At 37.1% G+C, this 22,051-nt stretch overlaps 1 protein-coding gene across 12 annotated transcripts in view; it reads left to right on the forward strand.

Annotated features, from left to right (window-relative positions):
• Ptprm (protein tyrosine phosphatase receptor type M) overlaps positions 1-22,051 on the forward strand; it is an 832,110-nt gene that overhangs the window by 175,396 nt on the left and 634,663 nt on the right. For all 12 annotated transcript variants that reach the window (XM_070029553.1, XM_070029556.1, XM_070029555.1 and 9 more), the window contains exon 2: positions 13,068-13,190. In XM_070029553.1, the coding sequence (XP_069885654.1) occupies positions 13,068-13,190 (123 nt within the window). The remainder of the gene's footprint in view (positions 1-13,067; positions 13,191-22,051) is intronic.

A 22,051-nucleotide genomic window follows, 5' to 3' on the forward strand; every position in this document is an offset into this window, starting at 1 on the left:
CAAAGAAGGAGGCAACAATGCTTGATAAGAAATGCACTCATTACCTTGCCCATGTAATTGTAACCCCTCTGTACAGTATTTTCACAATAAAATACTTATTAAAAAAAAAGACAAACCGAAGCTGGGTGCTAGTTACAACTGTAACCCTAGCTACTTGGAAGTATTTTCAAAATTTCTTCCTTATGGAGAGCTGGATCTCACACCTGTTATCCTGATTATACCAGGAAGCCTCAGATAGAGAGATTATTGCCTTGGTATGTACCTAAAGAAGGAAGCAAGATCATGACCCTATCTCAATAACAAGTATAAAAAAGGGCCAGAGGCATGGCTCAGTGATAGAGTACCTGTTTAGCTGTGGTATAGTTCTGAGTTTCTCCCTAAAACGGAAACATCTGAAGCTGGGTATGGAAATAGATGCCTGTAGTCTCAGCACTTAAGAGATTGAGGTAGGAGGATTGTGAGGTCAGGCTGAACTATACATGTAGACCCTGTCTAAAAAAAGTGAACAACCACCATCAGAGAAAGGGTAAATAGTGAGGAAGGAGAGATGGAGATAGCTCCAGGCCATGTATAATAAAGTGTAGAATTACACTCAAACTGGGCTGAGTGATAGCTTAAGTGGCAGAAGATTTGTTGAATATATGAAAGGCCCTAGGTTCAATTCCCAGTTAAAAATAAACAAACATAAGAATGATCTAATTCTTTCATGCTATTCTATAGACAAAAACCAAGGGCCAGGAAGGGGAAATAAAGGAGGAGGCTACAATGCTTGATAAGAAATGTACTCATTATCTTGCCATGTAATTGTAACCCCTCTGTACAGTAAAAAATAAATTAAAAAAAAAAACCAAGGGCCAAGGGGAAAAAAGGCAGTATTTTCCTATATTGATCCATAGATAAGATAGCCAGACAAATGAGTAAATATGTAAACAGGTAAGTAAATGAATAAGTATGTAAGCAGGTAGGTAAATATATACAGTGTAAGACATATGTCAGACATATCTCTTACACTGTATATATATAAATGCATGCACATATACAAAAGTACCCTTATATGCTTTTTGCATTATGGCATGAATATGGTTTGAACTTTCAGCTTATGTTTGCTAGGCTGAGAATTTGAGGGAACACTCCAGCCCTTTTTATGGTCTCAGTTTTGCTTTTTATCTAAATAGTTGTATTGTTTTTCTTGGTCTGGCTCTAGATCATGATCTTTTTATTTCCACCTTCCTTATTGCTGGCATTACAGGCCTTGACCATCACATCTTGCTTTGAGCTAGAGTCTTGCTAATTTTTTCATGGGCTGACAATGACTCATATTCCTATATATGCCTTCCAAGTAACTAGGATCACAAGCATGTGATTGATAAGGCCTTTACACCATTTTTAAAATTAGACAATTTTTATACATGAAAATATGAAGGAGGCCTTTAAGTGGACAGAGTTAGAATTTTTCTTTAGTCTCTTTAGTGGCAAGTATACATTATTTCTATTATATCTACTATGCCATCTGGTTACCTTGTCCAGAGGCATATATAGGTAGAGGGAGAGCCAAGACCTTCTGCCACTTGATACATGATCATGCTTTCTTGGCTTGTTTTTCTTTATAGTAAGTGGTAATTACATCCTTACAGGTGAATAGGATAGTGAGAAAACACTCAATTAGAACTGGAAAGACACTTCAGCTATGTTGACCTGCAGAAGGGTTAATGTTATTAGTTCCCTATATTTGAGTAACTAATTGGTCAAATCAAGTGACTAAAAGGAAAAGGTATACATAAATTTTTTTGTACTTTGTAAATATTGCTTTCAGCTTGGAAAAATTTGCATGTAATATAGCACTCTGCTTTTAAAATTGGATAACAAGTTTTTTTTTTTGCAAAGCATGCTTTATAGCCTAAATGCCAAAATTTGATGCCGAGTATTCACTGTATTTATGTTTCATAAACTTGAAAGATATATGTAGCCATTAACATTCTTTTCATATTTTAAATCTAAAACCAAATTATGTCTGGTTGAGGTTTTAAAGCAGAGCTTTGGTGTGGTGCATATACTGTCTCTTTGTGTTCTATTCACTTATGCTGAGATCTGCCAAATAGTAACCTCATTATGCAGATTCTGAGAATAGCCACGAGTATCTTAGTAGATTCTTACATCCAGTAGCTGACTCTCCAATTTTCTTTTTATGTGGACCATTTAAGAAGATAACTCCAAGATGAGTTTTTGTTCTCTTTTTTTGGGTGGGGCGGGACCTACAGAATTTCCATATTAGTCCTTTTAACTTCCTGTGTCCCTCAAGTTGTTTTCCTTGAGGAGAAGAACTTTTTCAACCTCTGATCTTTTAGTACGTCCTTTTCTTCCCCTGCCTGTGCAATTGCCTGGCACATAAGTCCTTAGGAGGAATGGGGCTGTGAGACATCAGGAGATGCCACCAGTCAGATCCAAAAAGGTAAGAACTCTAGAGTCAATGCATCTTCTTCTGTTGGTGTGATTTGTGAATTGTGTTCACATGATTTGTGAATTGTGTTCATTGCCTTTCTAAACAAAGAGCAGTGTTTTATATTATTACTTTGATCATAACAATCTTTACAAAATTCTAAATCGTGTAGCTGTTTGCTGAATATTTAGCACTTTTCAAGGGTTGAAAACAGAGCTAGAAAGTTGAACAGAAGATTATGCTGGTCCAGGGATCTCATAGGACAGCAGAGAAGATGAACATATCCCAGTTGCCCTATAGTAGTATAAGGATGTCAGGAACCCCTAAGTTGTTTGTAATGATGATACATAGGAAAGAGTGGCTTTTGCTTTATGCCTTGAATAGTTTTCAAACTAGACTCAAGTTGCTGTTCAGTAGGTGCAATGACTTCATGAGTGACGTGAGCAATACTGTCTTTGGGTGCTGAATCTTTGGATAGCTGGGGATTATTCTTATCAACTTGGAAGTGGTGGCAAGAAAAGATAAAAAGGTAGTCAGGGTTCAAACCTGAAAAACAACCTATATCATATGATAAAAATTGAACCTTATTCCATTGGGAATGAGAGCACAGTCAGCTGTGTATTTATAAAATCCATCTTGCTTAGCATGTGTGAGAAATACTAGAGAAGAAAAACATGATAGAATGGATCAGATCAAGTGGGGATATGGGTTAAAACTGAAATTGTTACATGGGGAGGATGAGAGCCTGATGGGACTAACATTTAGGAAGTTATTCACGTTAGGTGAAGAGGAAGGTACTTCTTTCCATAAAGACAAAATAGCTAAGTAGGAAAATCGTATTGCTTTACTTTCTGCTTCAAAGGTCCCATGGGCCAAAAAGCTGTGAGTTTCATTGACACCAATCTCATCTTCTATCAATAACTACACTTTGGCATGTACCAGGTTCATCTTTCCCCATTATCCTGGGAGATAAGTGATAAGTGTTGTTAAGGAATTATAAATGCTGTAGGACAGAGGTCCTTGGATTTGCCCATGGTCACAGTTAGCCTTGAAAACTCTTTGGGAACTTCTGGGTTGAAGATCAGCACACTTCCTCAGGCATTTCAACGGAGCCCCTCCAAGGCCTCTTTCTGTTGAAAGAGAGTGTTCTTTTCTCGTTTGAGCTCAAAATCAGGTATTAGTCAAAATTCAGATTTTTAGACCTGAGAATTATTCTTTCCCCAATGAGATGCTATACTGAGAGAGTCATAAGGGTGAAATAACAGAGACTAGCTTTTGGAAGGGTAGAAAAGAGGAGCAGGTCACCTTTCTCCTTTTTGGTTCTAGCCCATCTGGGGTATTTGTCTCCTGGACTAAAAACAGTGGCTTCTTTATCACACACTTCCCTTTTAATCCTTGAAATAGTGTAAGTTCAATGTATCTTTTGGTATAAGCCTGCTTATACCTTCTAACACAGTGAGCAAGTCACACTTAACTGATGGATCCAGGACAGCATATTTATCCTAGGCATCTGGTCCCAATTCATTGTAGGCAGCTATACAAGTTCCCACGTGTTTGGCTTACCGTTCTCCTAATGAGAGGGATTAGATTGAATGTTTTACTAAGAAGATATATGAAGTGATGTTTACTTCTTCCTTTTAATTTGATTCTACTTAATGAGGGTAATGGGTATACAAGTTCAGTGAGGAATATGCATTTGGCTGAGCTTAGGTTGATCAGCCCCACAGTTGTGAATAATTGGCTGGCTACTATAAGCATGGTTTGGCTTCATGGCTAACTGGTGAATTCAGGAGTTGGTTTTATTAGCTGTCACAGATCATGATTTTATGCTAATACTATCATTGGAAGACAGATTTGCAAATCATATTAGGCCGGCAGGAGTGTTTCTGGGCATTAAATGAAATTTTGCTTTGTATTAATTCATGGGTATCACTGACCAGTAACCAGGATCATTTTCTGAGTAGAATCTCTCTCTCATTGAGTAGTTCCATTTTGGAGAAACATGACAGATCAGGGGTTTCTTTTTTCTTTTTTTGGTGAGTCCTGGGCTTGAACTCAGGGCTTAGGCACTGTCACTGAGTTTCTTTTGCTCAAGGCTAGTAGTACTCTACCATTTGAACCACAGTGCCACTTCAGGCTTTTTTTGTTTATGTGATACTGAGGAATCGAACTCAGGGCTTCATGCATGCTAGGCAAGCACTCTACCACTAAGCCACATTCCTAGCCCGATCAGGGGTTTCTTAGCAGGAAATTAGATCCACAAATTAAACACTTTGATCTAGGCATGGTCTCTGTTCTCCTTATTCACCTCTAATATAATTACAACTGAAGTATTATGTTATATAAAGTTATCACCTTCAAAAGAGTTCCTTCTTACTTGCTTTGAGGAATACTCTGTGTGTGTGTGTGTGTGTGTGTGTGTGTGTGTGTAAGAGAGAGAGAGAGAGAGAGAGAGAGAGAGAGAGAGAGAGAGAGAGAGAGAGAGAGAACACTTGGACTTCAATGCATATGAATATTTTTCCTAATAATGCTTTAAAAATCTAACTCTGTATGTGTTGTCACAACCAGTGTGTATATAATTTATAAATAAATTTATAAATAGTATGGTAGGCCTTTAAAAAAAACTGGTAAAGGGTCTTTTATTTTTCTTCTTTCATGGTAGGGATTAAGCCCAGAGCCTCATACATGGTAGATAAACATACTCTCTTACTGAGACATACCTCTCTGCCTGAAAAGTATAGATGTCTTCTTAAAACAGCTTGAAACCACTGATCTAAAACACTGTTTCTAAAATAGGTCAATGATTAGATTATTCTGGGACATCTTTTTAAAATCACAAATTCCTGGGGCTGCTCCCAGAAGATTCTAGTTAAATAGGTCAATCTGGAATAGTGGTTAGCAAACATTAGTGTGCATCATAGTCACTAGAGGCTTGTTAAAGTCGAGCTTGTGAGGCTTCACCCTCAGAGTCTGATTGGGAGTTTGGGGGTCAGGCTGGACCATTTATACTGTTAACATGGTCCTGGGATATGCAAGTAGCTCAGAAATCCACTTTGAAAATTACTGCTCTTTTGTAGGACTCAGGGTACAAGAAATCTTATTGTACCCCTAGCTCTGGAAGATTCTTCATTATTTTATTTCTAAGTCATGTTCCTAGTTTTTACAGTTAAGGTTTTTGGAATTTTGGTGCATGACCCAAGAGCTTAAGTTAAGTTCAGGTATATTCTAATTACAAAGGGAATTCATGTGAGTGGTTTAATTAAATCTAGTAGTAGCCTCATTAGGTACTTAATTAGTATATGTAAAAACAGAGATAGTTAAGTCTCTTAACTTTGTCTGTGTCTGAACTGTGTTTAGAAATAAAATCATTACTCATTACAAAAACAGATTTTAACATCAATATGAAAAATACATGGGTATTTGTTGTAATCTAGCCTTTATACACGTTAAGAATCTGTAGATTGATGTGAAGTACATGGTAAGTGTAATAAGCCACAGAAACCTTTGGAACAAGACAACTCATTTCCTTTGTATTCTATGGGATATATCCATGGGTAAATAGCACTTTTTACAACAGAGATAGCATTAGCGATTTAAATACCTCTCCAATGTGGAAAAACTACTTGCTAGATTAAATTATGTACAAGAGCATTTCTATAATGCTTAGTGCCTGATTCACTAAACATCACCAGCACACTCAAAGTTTAAGAGACATTATAGACTTTTATTGCTTGGCAGGCAATTAAATGTAGATGTCAGTGTGATTTAAAGGAAGAAAGTAGAGACTCTAGCATGTTGGTATAGGGTTTTTTCCTTTTACTCTTAAAAAATTATGTCTATTATAGCTCACTTTCTGTTTGTTCTTTGAATTGTATAACTTACAGCCATGTATCTTACAGAGTCTTAAAATTTGAGATAAGTGGATTGGACTGCTTAAGACTTCATGTATGTTAGGAGAATGGAACACAGGATATTAGTTATTTGAGGGGATACTTTCATACTATTTTAAAATCTATTTTCTGTATGGAGAGATTCATTTAATACTTTATTCATTTGATAAGGGATGCCTTAAATGTGGTCATTCTGTATTTAGAACAAATAAGAAAAATGTTCTGGAGAATTCCTCAAGGAGTGTTACAGATTTTTACAAAATAACTTTAAATGGACTATAATTGCAATAATCAGAATGATTACTGGAGTGTATAAGTCAATTTAACCTCTTTAAGGCAAAAACCATTCAAGATGTGTGTTTAAGTTACAAGTTTATGAAATTCACATTTGATCAATCTCCCTGGCTTCTTACAAACTGCACTTGTTTATTGTACAGTTCTCTTTTCAGTTGGTTTATTATTTGCTGGCTTTATAGGGGTGAGTAAAAATATACAGACTAGAAAGAGCTTTGGATGCAGACGTTGTTGGAACTCCTGAGCATGCACTGAAACTTGTGGAACTTTAGGTAAGGTTTTAAAAAAATTCTTCTATTTAAAAAATTATGTGTATAAAGGGGTTTCACTTCAACTCGTGAGGATAGTAAATCAATTTGTGAGTACAATGCATCTTGATCATCCCTCCTGTTACTCTCTTTGCCATGTGTCCCACCCCTACCCATGTCTTCAAGTTATCTAGTTCCATTTCCACAGATACACATTGAGTATCATGACTGTTGATCCAGTATCCACCACTATAAAATGCTGTTTGTAAAAAATAGGAGTGTATTGATCAGCATCCAATCAGAAGGATGATATAACATAGTAACTCAAGTAGAGAAAATTAAATACAAAAAATATTGTATACCTAAACTGGGAGATTAGAATAGCTGGGTTTGGCTAGCATGAGCTACTAAGAGCTCTAAAAATAACAGAAATGAGTAGAGCAGCCACTACCCTCAGGGAAAACATTGAGCCATGCAGGAGACCCTTCTAGGCTGGTGTCCAAGGCCGGGCTGCAATAAAAGAAATCACTATAGGACTTGGAGGGAGACTTGAAGTATAGTACAAGCTATTAAAAGGAGGTACTCCACTGGATTTCTTTGCTACAAAACCATGGAGGGGATCAGGGAAAAATCTATGTTTGCTGGAGGGGCCAGATGAAGAGCAAGTACCTGCAACGTCCTGAGGACTCTGCTACTTTGCTGAGGTAGGCTCTCCTTCCTGCTGAGTCTCAGACTTTCTACCCAGGAAGTGGAGTTTTCTGCTCTCTGGGACAGGAAATATAGGTAAAGGGCACATTTTCACAAAGCAAATGATGGAAAGTGGATTTAAAGTTGATGACTGCTACACATATCTGGATGCTTGTCTCCAGAGTTTTAAAGAAAACTAGATGAGATAATCCATACACATACGTTTGTATGATTTTTCTCATGCAGTGAATTCTTGCAATCTAACATATCCATACAAAGTCTTTCATTAGTTGTAAAGAATAAAGTATTAACAGTATTGTCCTTTATGCAGACTATGGCTGCCATACCCCCAATGTGGTTGCTCTCCATCTTATTAGTGCTCTTGCCCATTGAGTATTGGTTAACAACTTCCAAGTTAAATAATCAGTCCCTGATAATGGCTCTCATCCTAAAACTTTTAAGGATATATAAAGCTAGCAGCTTTTAAAGGTGTTGAGATCAATTTTTTTTTAGATCTAGAGCTGCCTTTTTATAAAATTAAGAGCAGGATGAAACAGGTTTTGTTTCTACACTGTGCATATACCTTTGCATATATATGGCATATCCATGGCTCACAATTAGAAAGAAAATTTTAAGATATGACCTTAAATAGTGAATTCTAATCCCTGTCAATTTGTTTTCTAATGTCTCCTTTATAGGCCTAGAGCTTCAAAAGTACATAGAATGCTTATATGAAATGTCTAGAAGGTTCTCTTTGGGATGCCTTCTTTCTGGTTCTCCCCCCCACCCCATACACATACAACACTGAGATTTGAACTCAAAGCCTAGTATTTACTAGGAAGGCACTCTACTATTTGAGCCACTTCTACTTCCAAAGCCCTATTTTTACTTTTGTGGGGGGGTGGGGGGTGTTTTTACTTGGGACCAGTTTCAAACACTCTACAGGTTTCTGTATCTAGAGCAGCTGATATTATAGGGGTAATCCCATAGTACCTGATGCAAAGCCATCTTCTATTTTACCTTATAACTTAATGGTTTCATACTACTCCTGATGAACTGTCATTGCTGTTAAGTGAAAAGAAATTCTCTTCAGTATGCAAATGATAATATTTTATTTTCATAAATCAGGAATGACCTTTATAGACAGCTAGCCTTGCTATCTAATTATTGCCAAGATAAAAAAAAAGAGCTGGAGAGCCCTGATTTGCAGAGACTTCATTAACATTTAACTGGCTTATACTTTTCAACTACAATAAAAAGTGAATGTGTTCAGTGATTCAGTCACATTTTGCAGCTGTGTTATCTTGGGATCTACCAGAACCAGGCTAGATGGTGTATGGAACTGTATCAACATGTTTTTCATTGTTTGAGTGGATATTACATTATCCTTTGTTAAAAAAAAACTTTCAGGCAAAATTGTTGCATCCAGATTCTGCATAGAATTATGAGGATTTCATTGTGCATTTGTAAAGGAAGCATTTATTAGGTATGTCCACTCTAGGGAATACCGATGTAACTTAGATGCAGTATTGCTTTTGAACAGAATTCCTCTGCTGCCCATGAGCTTCCAGATATATGTCCATAAAATATTCATATTTTATAAAAAATACCTGGGGGTGTTTGACTTGTACATATTGCTGCTACTTAAAGCTACTTGGAAAGCCAGAAGCTTAATAGTTCTCTCTTTAATTGGTTGTTTCAGAACTGACATCATTTCCTTAAAGCTCATCCTTATTTTAGCTCAATAAACCACTTTTACTATCTTAATAAGTCCCCAACTTAGTTTAGTTCTGTAAGCCATCTTTCCTGTCTTGGGGGGGGCTCACTAATAAAGATGATTATGCAGGGGGAATATATTCTAGACCATCAGAAATTCATAGTACAATCAACTCACTTTGGAGGGGCTTGATATCATACTGGGTACAGAAAGAGCCATATTATACATTTTATGTTTCCTTTCAAGTGATAAAAATAGCTCTGTGAAATGAGAAAATGATATCCTTGTGTTGGCATTGTATGGGTCTTTGGGGTTTGCTGTCAGCCACACATGTTCTTGCCTGGGTACCTGTGTGCGTTTTCAGTGCCAGCAGTCATTTTGTAAATCTAGTCATGCACCAGCCTGGCGTGGCTTATGAGGCCGCCCCAAATGCTTGCTGTTTAAGCTGATGCTACAGGGCTTCATCAGCATGCTGTGTGTGTCTCCCCTGGGGGGCCAGTTCTGTCAAAATTGATTATTATTTTATTCATTTTTACTGTTATTTGTGCCACTGCTGTTTAGGCTTATCCCTTCAGTGCTGAAACTGTTCTCTACCTTTAAAATAGAGTTTGCATCCAAGGAAAAAATTCTCATAAATGTTTGCACACAGTTCTGACATTTCTTACCCCATATTGGAAAGCCATTAGCATTATAAACTCAATAAATCCACTTTGCTCCTATACTTGTTGAAAATTCAGTAAGAGGGAGATATAAATGACCATTTGTTGTCAAGGTGAAATGTTGAATTTAATCCTGTATCTTTTATAATGAGATTTCTTTTCCCTGGGGAAAATTTAATTGTGACCAGAATGGTTCAAAGTGTTCCAGAAGATAGTGCACTGATTTTGGCCCTGTAACTAGAATTGGTTAGCAAGATAAAGGCAGAAAGCTGAGAGAGACTACTTAGAATAGCCTAGAGTTCCTTGTCTCTCCCTTGAGGAACATTTATTGGCATGTAGAGACAAATGTAGACAGCCCCTCATGAAATTGGCAGATACAAGTTTTCGAAAGGTTTGGGGCCAGAAATACTTTGGATTTTGAATATATATATATATATATATATATATATATATATATATATATATATATATATATAATTTGATATTGTGGGGATTTTATTAAAGTCTAAAAAATATAATTCATTTGTATCATGTATTCCTTCTACATATAGCCTGAATGAATATTGGTGCAGTGTTTTAGTGTTTGTACATTTTGATCTTGACCCATCAACATGAGGGAGGGTGTAGAATTTTCCATGTGTCATATTGGAGATGTTTAAGAAGTTTAAGATCTGAGAGTGTTTGGGATTTTGCCTTTTCTGATTAGGAATATTTGTTCAATCTGAAACATGAATCTAGTAAGATGGCTAATACCTGAATAGCAGGGTCAGGATTCCATAAGCTCTCCACAGGCCAGAGTATACACTGAGAGCAACAAGATGGATTTAGTAGGGAAAAGTGGACAATAAAGGAGAAAACGCTAGAGAGTAGTGATATAGAAATGTGGATGGATCTCATACTCTCAGCAGTTCCCTGGGCTGTCAGTAGAGCAAGAGGTCAAGGCTAGGGCCTACATTATTTCTGATTCCAGTGCTGAGTGCTATTCTTTGGGACCAGTGAGAACACCTGCCAGTAAGTGATGGGTCATAAATGTTCTAGTAGGTGGGATTGAAGAGAGAACAGGATGTTTTATCTTGAGACGTGAAGACTTAAGAGCATGATAGTCCTTGTGTATAGGAGCAGAGAGGTTCACTGTTACCAAAGTGAATAGGGATAAGATAAATCGGTATACATCTCTAGAAGTCAAGCATGAGACTCCCCCTCACCTCCAAATGGCTAGAAATCTTTAATTTTATTGTCAAGGTGATGTACTGAGGGGTTACAGTTATATAAGTAAGGTCGTGATTACATTTCTTGTCTAACTTGTTACTCCTTCCCTCATTTTCCTGTCTAACTTGTTACTCCTTCCCTCATTTTTCTCCCTCTTTCCCCACCCTCCTCCATGTTGTACAGATAATTTCCAGCATATTGTCTTGTATATATCGCTGTTGCATTAGTTGCCCATTTGTCCTTTGTCTAACCATTTTGTATATACGTTTATCTGAAGCACAGAAGGGAAGGGAAATCACAAGACATCTTAAGGGGAATTTTTTACATGGTAGGTGTACTTTACAAAGTTCTGACTTTTATCCCTTATCTTATCTGTTAGGAACCTGACTGGCTCTCTGGGAGAATGTAGGGTTGAGTTACACTTTTGACTTCTGATATCTGTGTTCCCTTTGGGAATACACACCCATTAGTTTCATCATACATTGAATGTATAGTATTAAATATTCTTAGTTTGTAGAATTATTTTTGTTGTTTATTGTTTATGATACTTAAATTTGAATTCAAGGCCTTGAACTTGCTAGACAGGCACTCTAATTGAGCCACATCCCTAATCTTTTTGCATTTTTTTTCTTTTTTTGGTATAGGGGTCTTGACAGCTTTGTCTAGGCTAGTTTCAAAATATGATCTTACTGTCTCTTCCTTCTGAGTGAATCTGGGATTACAGGCCTATGCTGCCATATCTGACTTTATTATTACTATTATTATTATCATTATCATTATTATTAGAGATTAAAGTCTTGCTCTAAAGATCATGCGGGCCTGCAGGGTGCTATCTGCCCCAAGGTGGACCTCAACTCACAATCTTCCTGCATTGAGAGTTTAGACACATCTCATAAGATTTGCATTCATGTTTTCTTGACATCGATGCTACTTCTCTTTTTTGGCAAGCAATCACAATTAATATATTGACTTAATATAATTAACATATTAGGTGTTGGGTTATACAGTAAATATCCATTATGTAATGGGTGGCTTATTTTCATAATCATTATTATGATCAATATAGTCATGTACTTTATCCATGGGAAATATTTGGCAAAAGATTTGATACCATGATCATTCAAACTCATAGACATTTAAGACAATGTAGGGTGGAACCTGAAATCATCATTTGCTATATGCTGTTGATGCTATAACAGCTGAACTTTTATGCATATTCTGCATTTTCTATTATTTGTTGTTCCTTTATTTAAGTAGTTTATTTCTAGTACCAGAATTAAGCAGATGTTTGCCACATGTTTAATCTTGAAATTATTATTGCCTTTAAAACATATAGACTATAAAATAAGTGTATAATCTTTTTTTAATTTTGAGACCTCAAGTTTCCAAAATCATAAAATGAAACCTGTTCTATGTTAGATTTAGTACAGTCCTTTGAAAATGGTTTGTAAACTTTAACTATCTGTAGTTTGTATTGTGTCTTTTATTTCTCTGACATTGTGCCATTTTTGTTGTGGAAGCATTTTCTTTTTTTTGACAAATTATGCTGTGTTTTTTCTTATTGAAAGCATATTGAATACTTAAGGATGTCTATTACAGTTTTGGATGCAAGATGAATTTTCTCAATTCCTATACATCTGGAAAATGCAGTTTTAAATTTGAGTATGTCCTACTTTCAATTTTCTTCTATCACCATTGAATTCCTTTTGGAGAGGAAAATAACGTAACAGAAAGGACAAGGCATACTTTTGAGAGTTTACAATACTTAGAAAAAGTGCAATAAAGATCAGATCTGAGCTTCCCATTCAAACAGGTCAAGCCAAATTTAATGTGATATCAAGCAAGTATGTGGCCTCCTGTAGTCACCACAGCTCATTCCTGAATCTGGCTGTTATTTACATTACTTTTTATTCTTTCACATTATAGGTGGTTGTGTCTTTGATGAACCGTATAGCACATGTGGATACAGTCAATCTGAAGATGATGACTTCAATTGGGAGCAAGTAAACACTTTGACCAAACCAACTTCTGATCCATGGATGCCATCAGGTTTGCTCTTGTCAGGTTTTTTTAAACTAAAAGAGTCTTAAACAAGAGTCTTAAACATCTGGTGACTATTGGTCATGGGATATTGGTGAAATGAAGAAGGGTTTTGGTCTTTGAGGGCAACAGTTGATGGCTGTCAGCTAGTAAGAATGATTACAAAGGTTTGAACTTGGAATGTCCTCCTTAAAAGTCTAGTGATGATTTACTTTATCTTTGGATAGATACACTTTAGGTAGACTAATGTCTTTATCAATTGGTCCTTCCAATTGATATGAAAAGTAGATGACTGTCTTTTCTGACTCATGGAGGGAACTGTTTTTGGAGAATGCAAGTAATAAATCTCTGTCACATAGGAGATTTTGGAGGTGACTCCCTTTACTTAGCAAATGGGAAAACTGGGAGGATATCCAGTGATCTTGAAAGCCTTCAGAGATTCAATGGTGTTGCATAAATGTAGATGAAATTTCAACAAGCTCTTGAGAAGTGTTCCATTTTGTGCTGAGCAAGACATGTATTTTACTAAAGCCAGCAAGAATTTAACTATGATTTTGGATGGAAGAATAGGAAGATAGTGACTGGAAAATTGCAATCATACTTGAGCTTGTCTAGTTTTATTGGGCCTCATTTTCAGGTTGTAACTTTGGACAACCCTTTAAAATTTTAGATTTACAGGTTCATTATAGTGATGGATTGATGAGCATACCAATTTAGGATTCATAAGTGATCTTGCAAAGATACCTTTGAAGCATGAAGTAGAGTTTAATGTAAATATAACTAACCTTTGTTACCAACCATGTTCCTACTCTTCCCTTCCTACCTTAAACTCTTCATAATTTCAAATAAAGGAACATTGGGCTCTGGAGTACTATAGAGTTTTTTCTCTTCAGCTCTTTGTTCAGTTCCCCACAGATTACATTTTCTTTTTCTTTTTTTTTTTAGTTGTTTTTTTTTTTTTAATTGTGAAGATACCCGACAGAGGGGTTACAATTACATGGGCAAGATATCGAGTACAATTCTTATCAAGCATTGTTGCCGCCTCTTTGTTTCCCCTTCCCATCCCTTCCCATTACCCACCCCTGCCCGATTTTCTCCCCTCCCACCAAAGTTGTAAAGTTCGTTTTTCGACATAACGACTTGTACATCTTATGTATCCCTAGTTAGACGATTTGTTTTTTCCCTTCCCCTCCACAAATTATACCAACATCAAATACAGTGAAAGCAGGGGTTATACCTTGGGGGAGTGACATACAAAGCACCATAGAAACTATCTTGTAAATATGGTAGAAACAATTGCATGAAAGAAAAAAAACATTTGAATACTTATCTTGGGGTTCATTTCCCTAACATCAACTTATCTGACCTTTTCTGCTTGCCTCAGACATTTACTAGTTATTGCAAATAAGGGAAACCATAGGATTTATGTTCCTTTGGGCCTGGCTTACTTCACTTAATATAATTTTTTCCAAGTCTTTCCATTGCCTAACAAATGGGGCAATGTCATTCTTTCTGATGGAGGCATAGAATTCCATTGTGTATAAATACCACATTTTCTTGATCCATTCATCAACTGAGGGGCATCTGGGTTGGTTCCAGATCTTAGCTATGGTAAATAATGCTGCAGTAAACATAGTTGTGTTGATAGCTTTATTATGGTTTTGTTAGTGATCATTTGGGCAAATGCCCAAAAGTGGGATTGCTGGGTCATAGGGGAGATCTATGTGGAGTCTTTTGAGGAACCTCCATACTGCTTTCCAAAGTGGTTGAAAAGTTTACATTTCCACAAACAATGTAGTAAGGTTCCCTTCTGTCCACATCCCCTCCAGCATCTGTTGTTATTAGAGTTCTTGATTATAGCTATTCTAACTGGGGTGAGGTAAGATCTCCATGTTGGTTTGATTTGCATTTCTTTTATGGCTAGAGAGGTTGAGCATTTCTTCATGTGTCAACTGGACATCCTTCTTTCTTCTTCAGAGAAGTTTCTCTTTAAGTCTTTAGCTGACTTATTTATTGGGCAGTTGTTTCTTTGCAGATTTGTTGTTGGGGGATTTAATTTTTTGAGTTCCAGGTATATTTTAGATATGAGAGCCTTGTCCATTGTATGGCTAGTGAAGATCTTCTCCCAATCTGTGGGCTTTTTATTGATCTTACTAGCTATGTCTTTTGCCATGCAGAAGCTTTTCAATTTCGTGCAATTCCATTTGTCGAAACTTTCTTTGATTTGTTGTGTTTCTGGGTCTCTATTAAGAAAATTTTGGCCTGTGCCAAGGAGACCTAGGGTTTCTCCTATTCCATCCTGTAATGTTTTCAGAGTGTCTGCTTTGACTTCGAGGTCTTTGATCCATTTGGACTTGATTCTGGTGCAAGGTGATATATAAGGTTCTAGCTTTAGTTTTCTACAAGTAGTTAACCAATTTTGCCAGCACCATTTACTGAAGAGGCTGTCTTTCTTCCATTCTATTTTTTTTAACACCCTTATCAAAGATTAGATGGCTATAGGTCTGTAGGTTCATTTCTGGGTTTTCAATTCTATTCCATTGGTTCTGAGATCTGTTCTTGTGCCAGTAACAAGCTGTTTTGATTACTATGGCTTTGTAGTAGAGTTCTTTCTGTTAAGGATCGTTTTTGCTATTTGGGGTCTTTTATTGTTCCATATGAATTTTTGGATTGCCTCTTTTATGTCCTTGAAGAATGAGGTTGGAATGTTGATAGGTATTGCATTGAATTTGTAGATATCCTTGGGAAATATTGCCATTTTCATGATGTTGATCTTTCCAATCCAGGAGCATGTGAATTTTTGCCACTTTCCAAGTTCTGCTTTGATTTCCTTTTTCAGGTTTTTAAAGTTTTCATCATAGAGGTTCTTTACTTCTTTGGTTAAGTCAATTCCTAGGTATTTTATTTTTTGTGGGACTATTATAAATGGAGTTGCTTTCCTGATTTCAGTCATGCTTTTCTCATTGTTGGCGTACAGAAATGCCGTTGATTTTTGAGGGTTAATTTTATACCCTGCTACTTTGTCAAAGTTTTGAATCGGCTTGAGTAATTTGGGAGTGGAGTCCGTGGGATTTTTAAATACAAGATCATGTCACCTACAAAGAGGATAGTTTTACTTCTTCTTACCCTATTTGGGTCCCCTTTATATTTGCATCTTGTCTTATTGCTATAGCTGGGCATTCTAATACTAGATTGAAGAGAAATGGAGAAAGTGGACATCCTTGTCTCATTCCTGAGTTTAGAGGAAATGGCTTTAGTTTTTCACCATTGAGTATAACGCTGGCTGTAGGTTTGTCATATACAGCCTTGATTGTATTGAGGAATATTCCCTGGATTCCTAATTTTTCCAGAACCTTCATCATAAAGGGCTGTTGGATCTTGTCAAATGCTTTTTCTGCATTTATTGAAATAACCATGTGGTACTTACCTTGCTCTTGTTGATGTGATGAATTATGTTAACTGATTTTCGTATATTGAACCAGCTTTGCATCCCTGAAATGAATCCTGTCTGATCGTGGTGTATGATTTTTTGGATGAATTGTTGAAGTCGATTGGCCAAAATTTTGTTGAGTTTTGCATCGATGTTCATCGAAGAAATGGATCTATCATTCTCTTTCTTTGATAAGTCCTTGCCTGGTTTTGGGATGAGGGTTATGATGGCTTCATAGAATTCTTTTGATAGTGAACCTTCTCTTTCAATTTCATTGAAGATTTCGAGGAGTATTGGTGTGAGCTCTGCTTTGAAGGCATTGTAGAATTCCACTGTAAAACCATCTGGTCCTGGGCTTTTCTTAGATGGGAGGTCTCTTAGTGCTGTTTTTATTTCAATGCTTGATATGGGCCTGTTAAGGTGGTTTAACTCATCTTGGTTTAGTTTTGACATGTTGATATATTTGCTAGGAAAAGTTCAATTTCTGCCAAGTTCTCCAACTTAATAGCATAAAGGTTTGAGAAGTATTCCTATACAATGTTCTAAATCTGGGTTGTTTCTCTGGTGAAGTTTCCCTTCTCATCTCTGAGTTTACCTATTTGGGTGTATTCTTTTCTTTTTTCTGATTAGATTTGCTAAGGGTCTTTAAATTTTGTTAGTTTTTTTAAAGAACCAACTCTTTGTTTTGTTGATTCTTTCTATGCTTTTTTTTTGGATAATTTGGATAATTAATTCTGATTTAATTTTATTATTTCTTTATGTTTGCTGGATTGGGGTTTATCTTGTTGCTCTTTTTCAAGGAGGTTTAGATGTGTCATTAAATTGTTGGTTTCAGATCTCTCCAATTTGTTGATGTAGGAACTGAGAGCTATAAACTTGCCTCTGAGTACTGCCTTTGCTGTGTCCCAGAGGAGCTGGTAGTTTGTGTGTTCATTTTTGTTGAATATCATGAACATTTGAATTTCCTTTCTAATCTCTTCCATGACCCATTGGTGGTTCAACAGTGTGTTGTTCAGCCTCCATGTGTTACTGGACTTTCTTTGGTGGCTTTTGGTGTTGAGTTCGAATTTTATTCCCTTGGGGTCTGAGAAAATGTAAGGAATAACTTCAATGTTTCTGAATTTGGACAAGTTGGCTTTGTGACCTAAAATGTGGTCTATTTTGGAAAATGTTCCATGTGCTGCTGAGAAGAATGTGTATTCTGATGCTGCTGGGTGAAATATTTGTTAAATCTAGTTGATCTATACAGTTGTTTAGGTCTGTGGTTTATGTGTTGAGTTTTTGCTGAGTTGATCTATCTAGTGGGGATAGTGTTGTGTTAAAATCCCCAACAATTGGATCTATGTGAGATTTGGAAAAGTAGTGTTTCTTGGATGAATTTGGGTGCTCCTTGTTTGGCAAATAGAGATTTAGTATTGTAATATCCTCCTGAAGGAGAGATCCCTTAATTAGTATGTAGGGACCTTCTTTATCTCTTGTAACTAATTGTAATTTGAAGTCCATTTTATCTGATATTGGCCATTTGCTTGTTAGATTTTTTTGCAGCCTTTCACATTTAAAATGTGTTTGTTTCAGGTGTGACTCCTGAAGGCAGCAGATAGAAGGATCTTCCTTTTTAATACCACTGGACAGTCTATGTCTCTTAATTAGAGAGTTAAGTCCATTAATGTTAAGAGATAGGACTGAGAGGTATTTGGAAGTTCCTGCCATTTTATCCACCTTCTTGAGGGCTGTGGCAACTGGTTCTTCCTGTGGTTCTTGAATTCTCAGTTTGGGTGTGGTTTCTTGGGCTTTATTGTCCTCTTGTTGGTTTTCTATATGTAGGACTTCTTTAAGAATCTTTTGTAGGGCTTTTTTGGTGGAGATACATTGTTTCAGTTTTTCATTGTATGGAAGGTTTTTGTTTTACCTTCAGTTATGAAGGAGAGTTTAGCTGGGTACAGTATTCTTAGTTGATAGTTGTTTGTCTTTAGGGTGTGGCATACATCATTCCAGGCTCTTCTTGCTTTGATTGTCTCTCCTGAGAAATCTGAGCTGATTCTAATTGGTTTCCCTTTATAAGTGATTGATCTTTTCTCCTTGACAGCTTTAAGGATGTTTTCCTTGGTCTGAATTGATCCTGTGCAGATTATAATATGCTGGTGGATGTCCTGTTCTGGTCTGGTCTATTTAGAGTTCTAAAAGCTTCTTGTATCTGAATAGGCCTATTTTTTTGCATGTTTGGGAAGTTTTCTGCTAGGATCCTGGTAAACAATTTTCCTAGACCATTTACTTCTGTCTCTAGATGCTCCTCTACACCCATTATCCTCAGATTAGGCCTTCTGATGGTGTCTTCCAAATGTTGAATAGATCTATCATATTTCTTGTATTTGTCTTGGATGGTTGTATGTTCTTTCTCTGTAATATCTAGGCTTCTTCAATCCCCGAGATTCGATCTTCTGCATAGTCTAACCTGCTATTAAGACTTTCTACTTTGTTTTTTATTTCTTTTCCTTCTAATTGGTTGGCTTTGATGGCTTCAAATTCCTTGTTGGAACTTTGTTTTAGATCTTGTATGAGCTTCTTTACTTCCTTAATTTGGTGTTCAGTGTTTATTCTCAAATCACTTGGTTGATTGGTTATGGTTTCCTTGGACTCCCATTCCTTCTGTTGGGCTCCATTCATCATTCCCTTTGTGGTCTCCCTGACTTCTTTCAGCTCTCAGTTTATGGATTCCATGAATTCCTCTATTGATCTTTGTGTATTCTCATCCCGCTGTCTCAATTCCTACATTACGCTTTGATTAGTTTCCTCACGTTCACGCAATTCCTGTAGTTCTCTTTGAGTGTTCTCAGCCTGCTCATGCAATTCCTTTATTTCTCTTTGAGTATTCTCAATCTGCTCATGCAATTCCTGTATCAATCTTTGAGTAGCTTCCTCACGCTCATGAGATTCCTGTATTGATCTTTGGTTTGCCTCCTCTCTCTCTCTTTATCAAGCTCACACTGAGTCCTTGGCAGGTTTTCACTCTTTTCATTTACCATGTTTATCTGTAGTGTTTATAGAACTTTTTGGGAACTCTCCTTTGGATTCTTCATTATCTCTCTGTCCCCTGATTATCATGAGTAGGATTTGAGATACCCAGACTTTCCATTATTCTTCTGTTTTTCCTGCTTGTTCTGGCCATTTGGGATGAGAGTAACACCAGTTTTGTGCTAGAACACTTTTAAGTCAACCATCAACCAAAGTTCTTAGTTGCACAGTCAAAAGTCTGCAGATGCAATCTAGTTCAAGAGATACAATCTATTCAACATCAAAGAACTATGTCTTAATGGCCTAAGAACAGCAAATGGGAATTTGGCAAACCAGAAATTATTAGGATTAGGGAGAAATGTGGGGAAGAATAGGAGTAGAGGATATGGAAAGGTAAAGAGAGAGTGAAATTAATCAAGTCCTAATTTCGAGGAGGGAAATGGATTGGACAGAATGATAGCAGAGAGAGAAAAGAAAAGAAAAGGAAAAAAAAGAGACAAGAAAAAATGGAAAAACAAAAACTTTAAAAAGTGAAACACTTAAAAATTATGCAAGTTTAAAAAAATTAATATTCAGAGAGGAACGGGGATGGGATGAGAGGAGGGGAGGGATAGAAAGGAGACATGAAAAACTAAAAAATAAAAATGTTTAAAATATTGTATAGGTATAAAGAGTTAATATTGCTATTAAGGAATTTAATCTAAGAATTTTTGAATTAAGTAATAAATTTCTGGAGTAAGTGTGTACACAATGGCAGATAAGGTCTAATAATCGATGACGGGTATATCTGGAGGATGAGCAGAACAGCAATTAAGTCATGCAGAAAAGAACAAAACAGAAGAAAAAGTGAAAAGAATGAGAAAGAAAGAATAAAGAAAGAAAAAAAGGATATAAAGGTCAGTAGAGATTTTAAAATAAGGCACACACACGTATACACCTGAAATAAAAATTGTACAAGGAAGAAAAAAAAACAATAATAGAAAACAAATTTAAAAATTTTTTTAAAGGTACAGAAAAAAAGAGTTCTTTGATTTTTTTTTGGGGGGGGGATGGGAAGATCCTGTATCTCCCTTGTGTTTGTAACCAGTCTCTTGGTGGAGTTTCTTATCTGCTTGTGGTGTTTGCTTTTCCTGTGGCTTGATTGGTTACTTAAGTCAGTTTGTTTGAACAGGCAGAAAAATGCTCTCCTTTACCCAGGATTTTGTGATCCTCCTCCCAGGCTAGTTCAGTGGGAGGGAGATCTGCATTGAGTATCACAAAAGAAGGAGATGGCTGTTTCCTCTAGTTTGGAGATGCTGTGATGAGGCTAGGTTCTGAGTAGAGTTGAGGCCTTTCAGCAAACTGTAGCTTTTCCCTGAGGGGCTAGCTTCTGAGACACTCATAGAGCTCAGCCTGGAGTCATTCTCAGGGTTTATGTTTACTGAATTTCAATTGATTGCCTAGGCTGCAATCAGCCTTAGGTAGCCTCTGGGTCCCTTTACCCAGTGAAGAAAGCCACTCCTCAGGGGAAGATTTTCCTCTGTCTGGTCTGGGTGACTTTTCTCTGGGTGGAGCTTAGCCAGGCAGGTCAGGTTTGGTTCCTGTGACCTGCTAAATGACTCTTTTGCTTTCTTCCAAGTGCTGAGATGGAGCTAGCTACTCAGCCAGGCCTTTGTCAGTATCAAAGCTGGAGGTCTCTAATAGTGGGGAGGGAGAGGGGTGTCCTTCCCTCCTCTGCTCCCTGAGAAGGATTGAGGATGTCAGGGTTGTACTCATGCTGGAATCTTGATTCCTGGGTCATCTCTGGTCTGCAATCTGCAGGATGAAGATATCTGCTCCTTGTCAGTTCTTGTTGGTGTTGAGTAGAATCCTCTCATCTGCTGCATCTGGTGCCTTTGTCCCATACTCTGTGTTGTAGGTATAGTGGCTATGGTGGCCACACCACCACCACGACTGTTGGCAAGTGCTCAGATCTGTCTCCTTGCCTGGATTTTCCCTCTCTGGCCAAACTCTCTCTGTGGTGATGGCACACTTGGTGTGATTCTCTAGCCTAGGACTGTTCACTGGAACAACAAAACTGCTTTCTATGCGAGAGCTTGGTTAGCCTCCAGCTTCTCATCCACCATCTTCCTGGAACTCCCCCCTACATTTTCTTTTAGTATCTCTTCCATTTTCTTATATCTGTGTGTGCCTTTGAGTACCAGTGTGTTGGAATCAGTGGTCCACTTTTGGTGATTTTTCTGCTTCTGTTCTTGTCAGTGATGGGTAGAAGGAACACAGTTATACCTTTCCTGCCATGCTGCCTTTTTCTGTCTCATTATGGAGCTGTTGAGTGGCCTTTCTTGCAAGACTAGGTGGTGTTTAGAGAAGCTTGCCAGCTGAGACTAGGGCAAATGGGAGTGTTATATATTTAGTAATTCATGGTAGATTATTTTTTCCAGAAGCACAT

Source organism: Dipodomys merriami, unplaced genomic scaffold (genome assembly GCF_024711535.1).
Source record: "Dipodomys merriami isolate MVZ:Mamm:240054 unplaced genomic scaffold, mDipMer1.0.p SCAF_2, whole genome shotgun sequence".
In the NCBI taxonomy this organism is placed as follows: Eukaryota; Metazoa; Chordata; class Mammalia; order Rodentia; family Heteromyidae; genus Dipodomys; species Dipodomys merriami.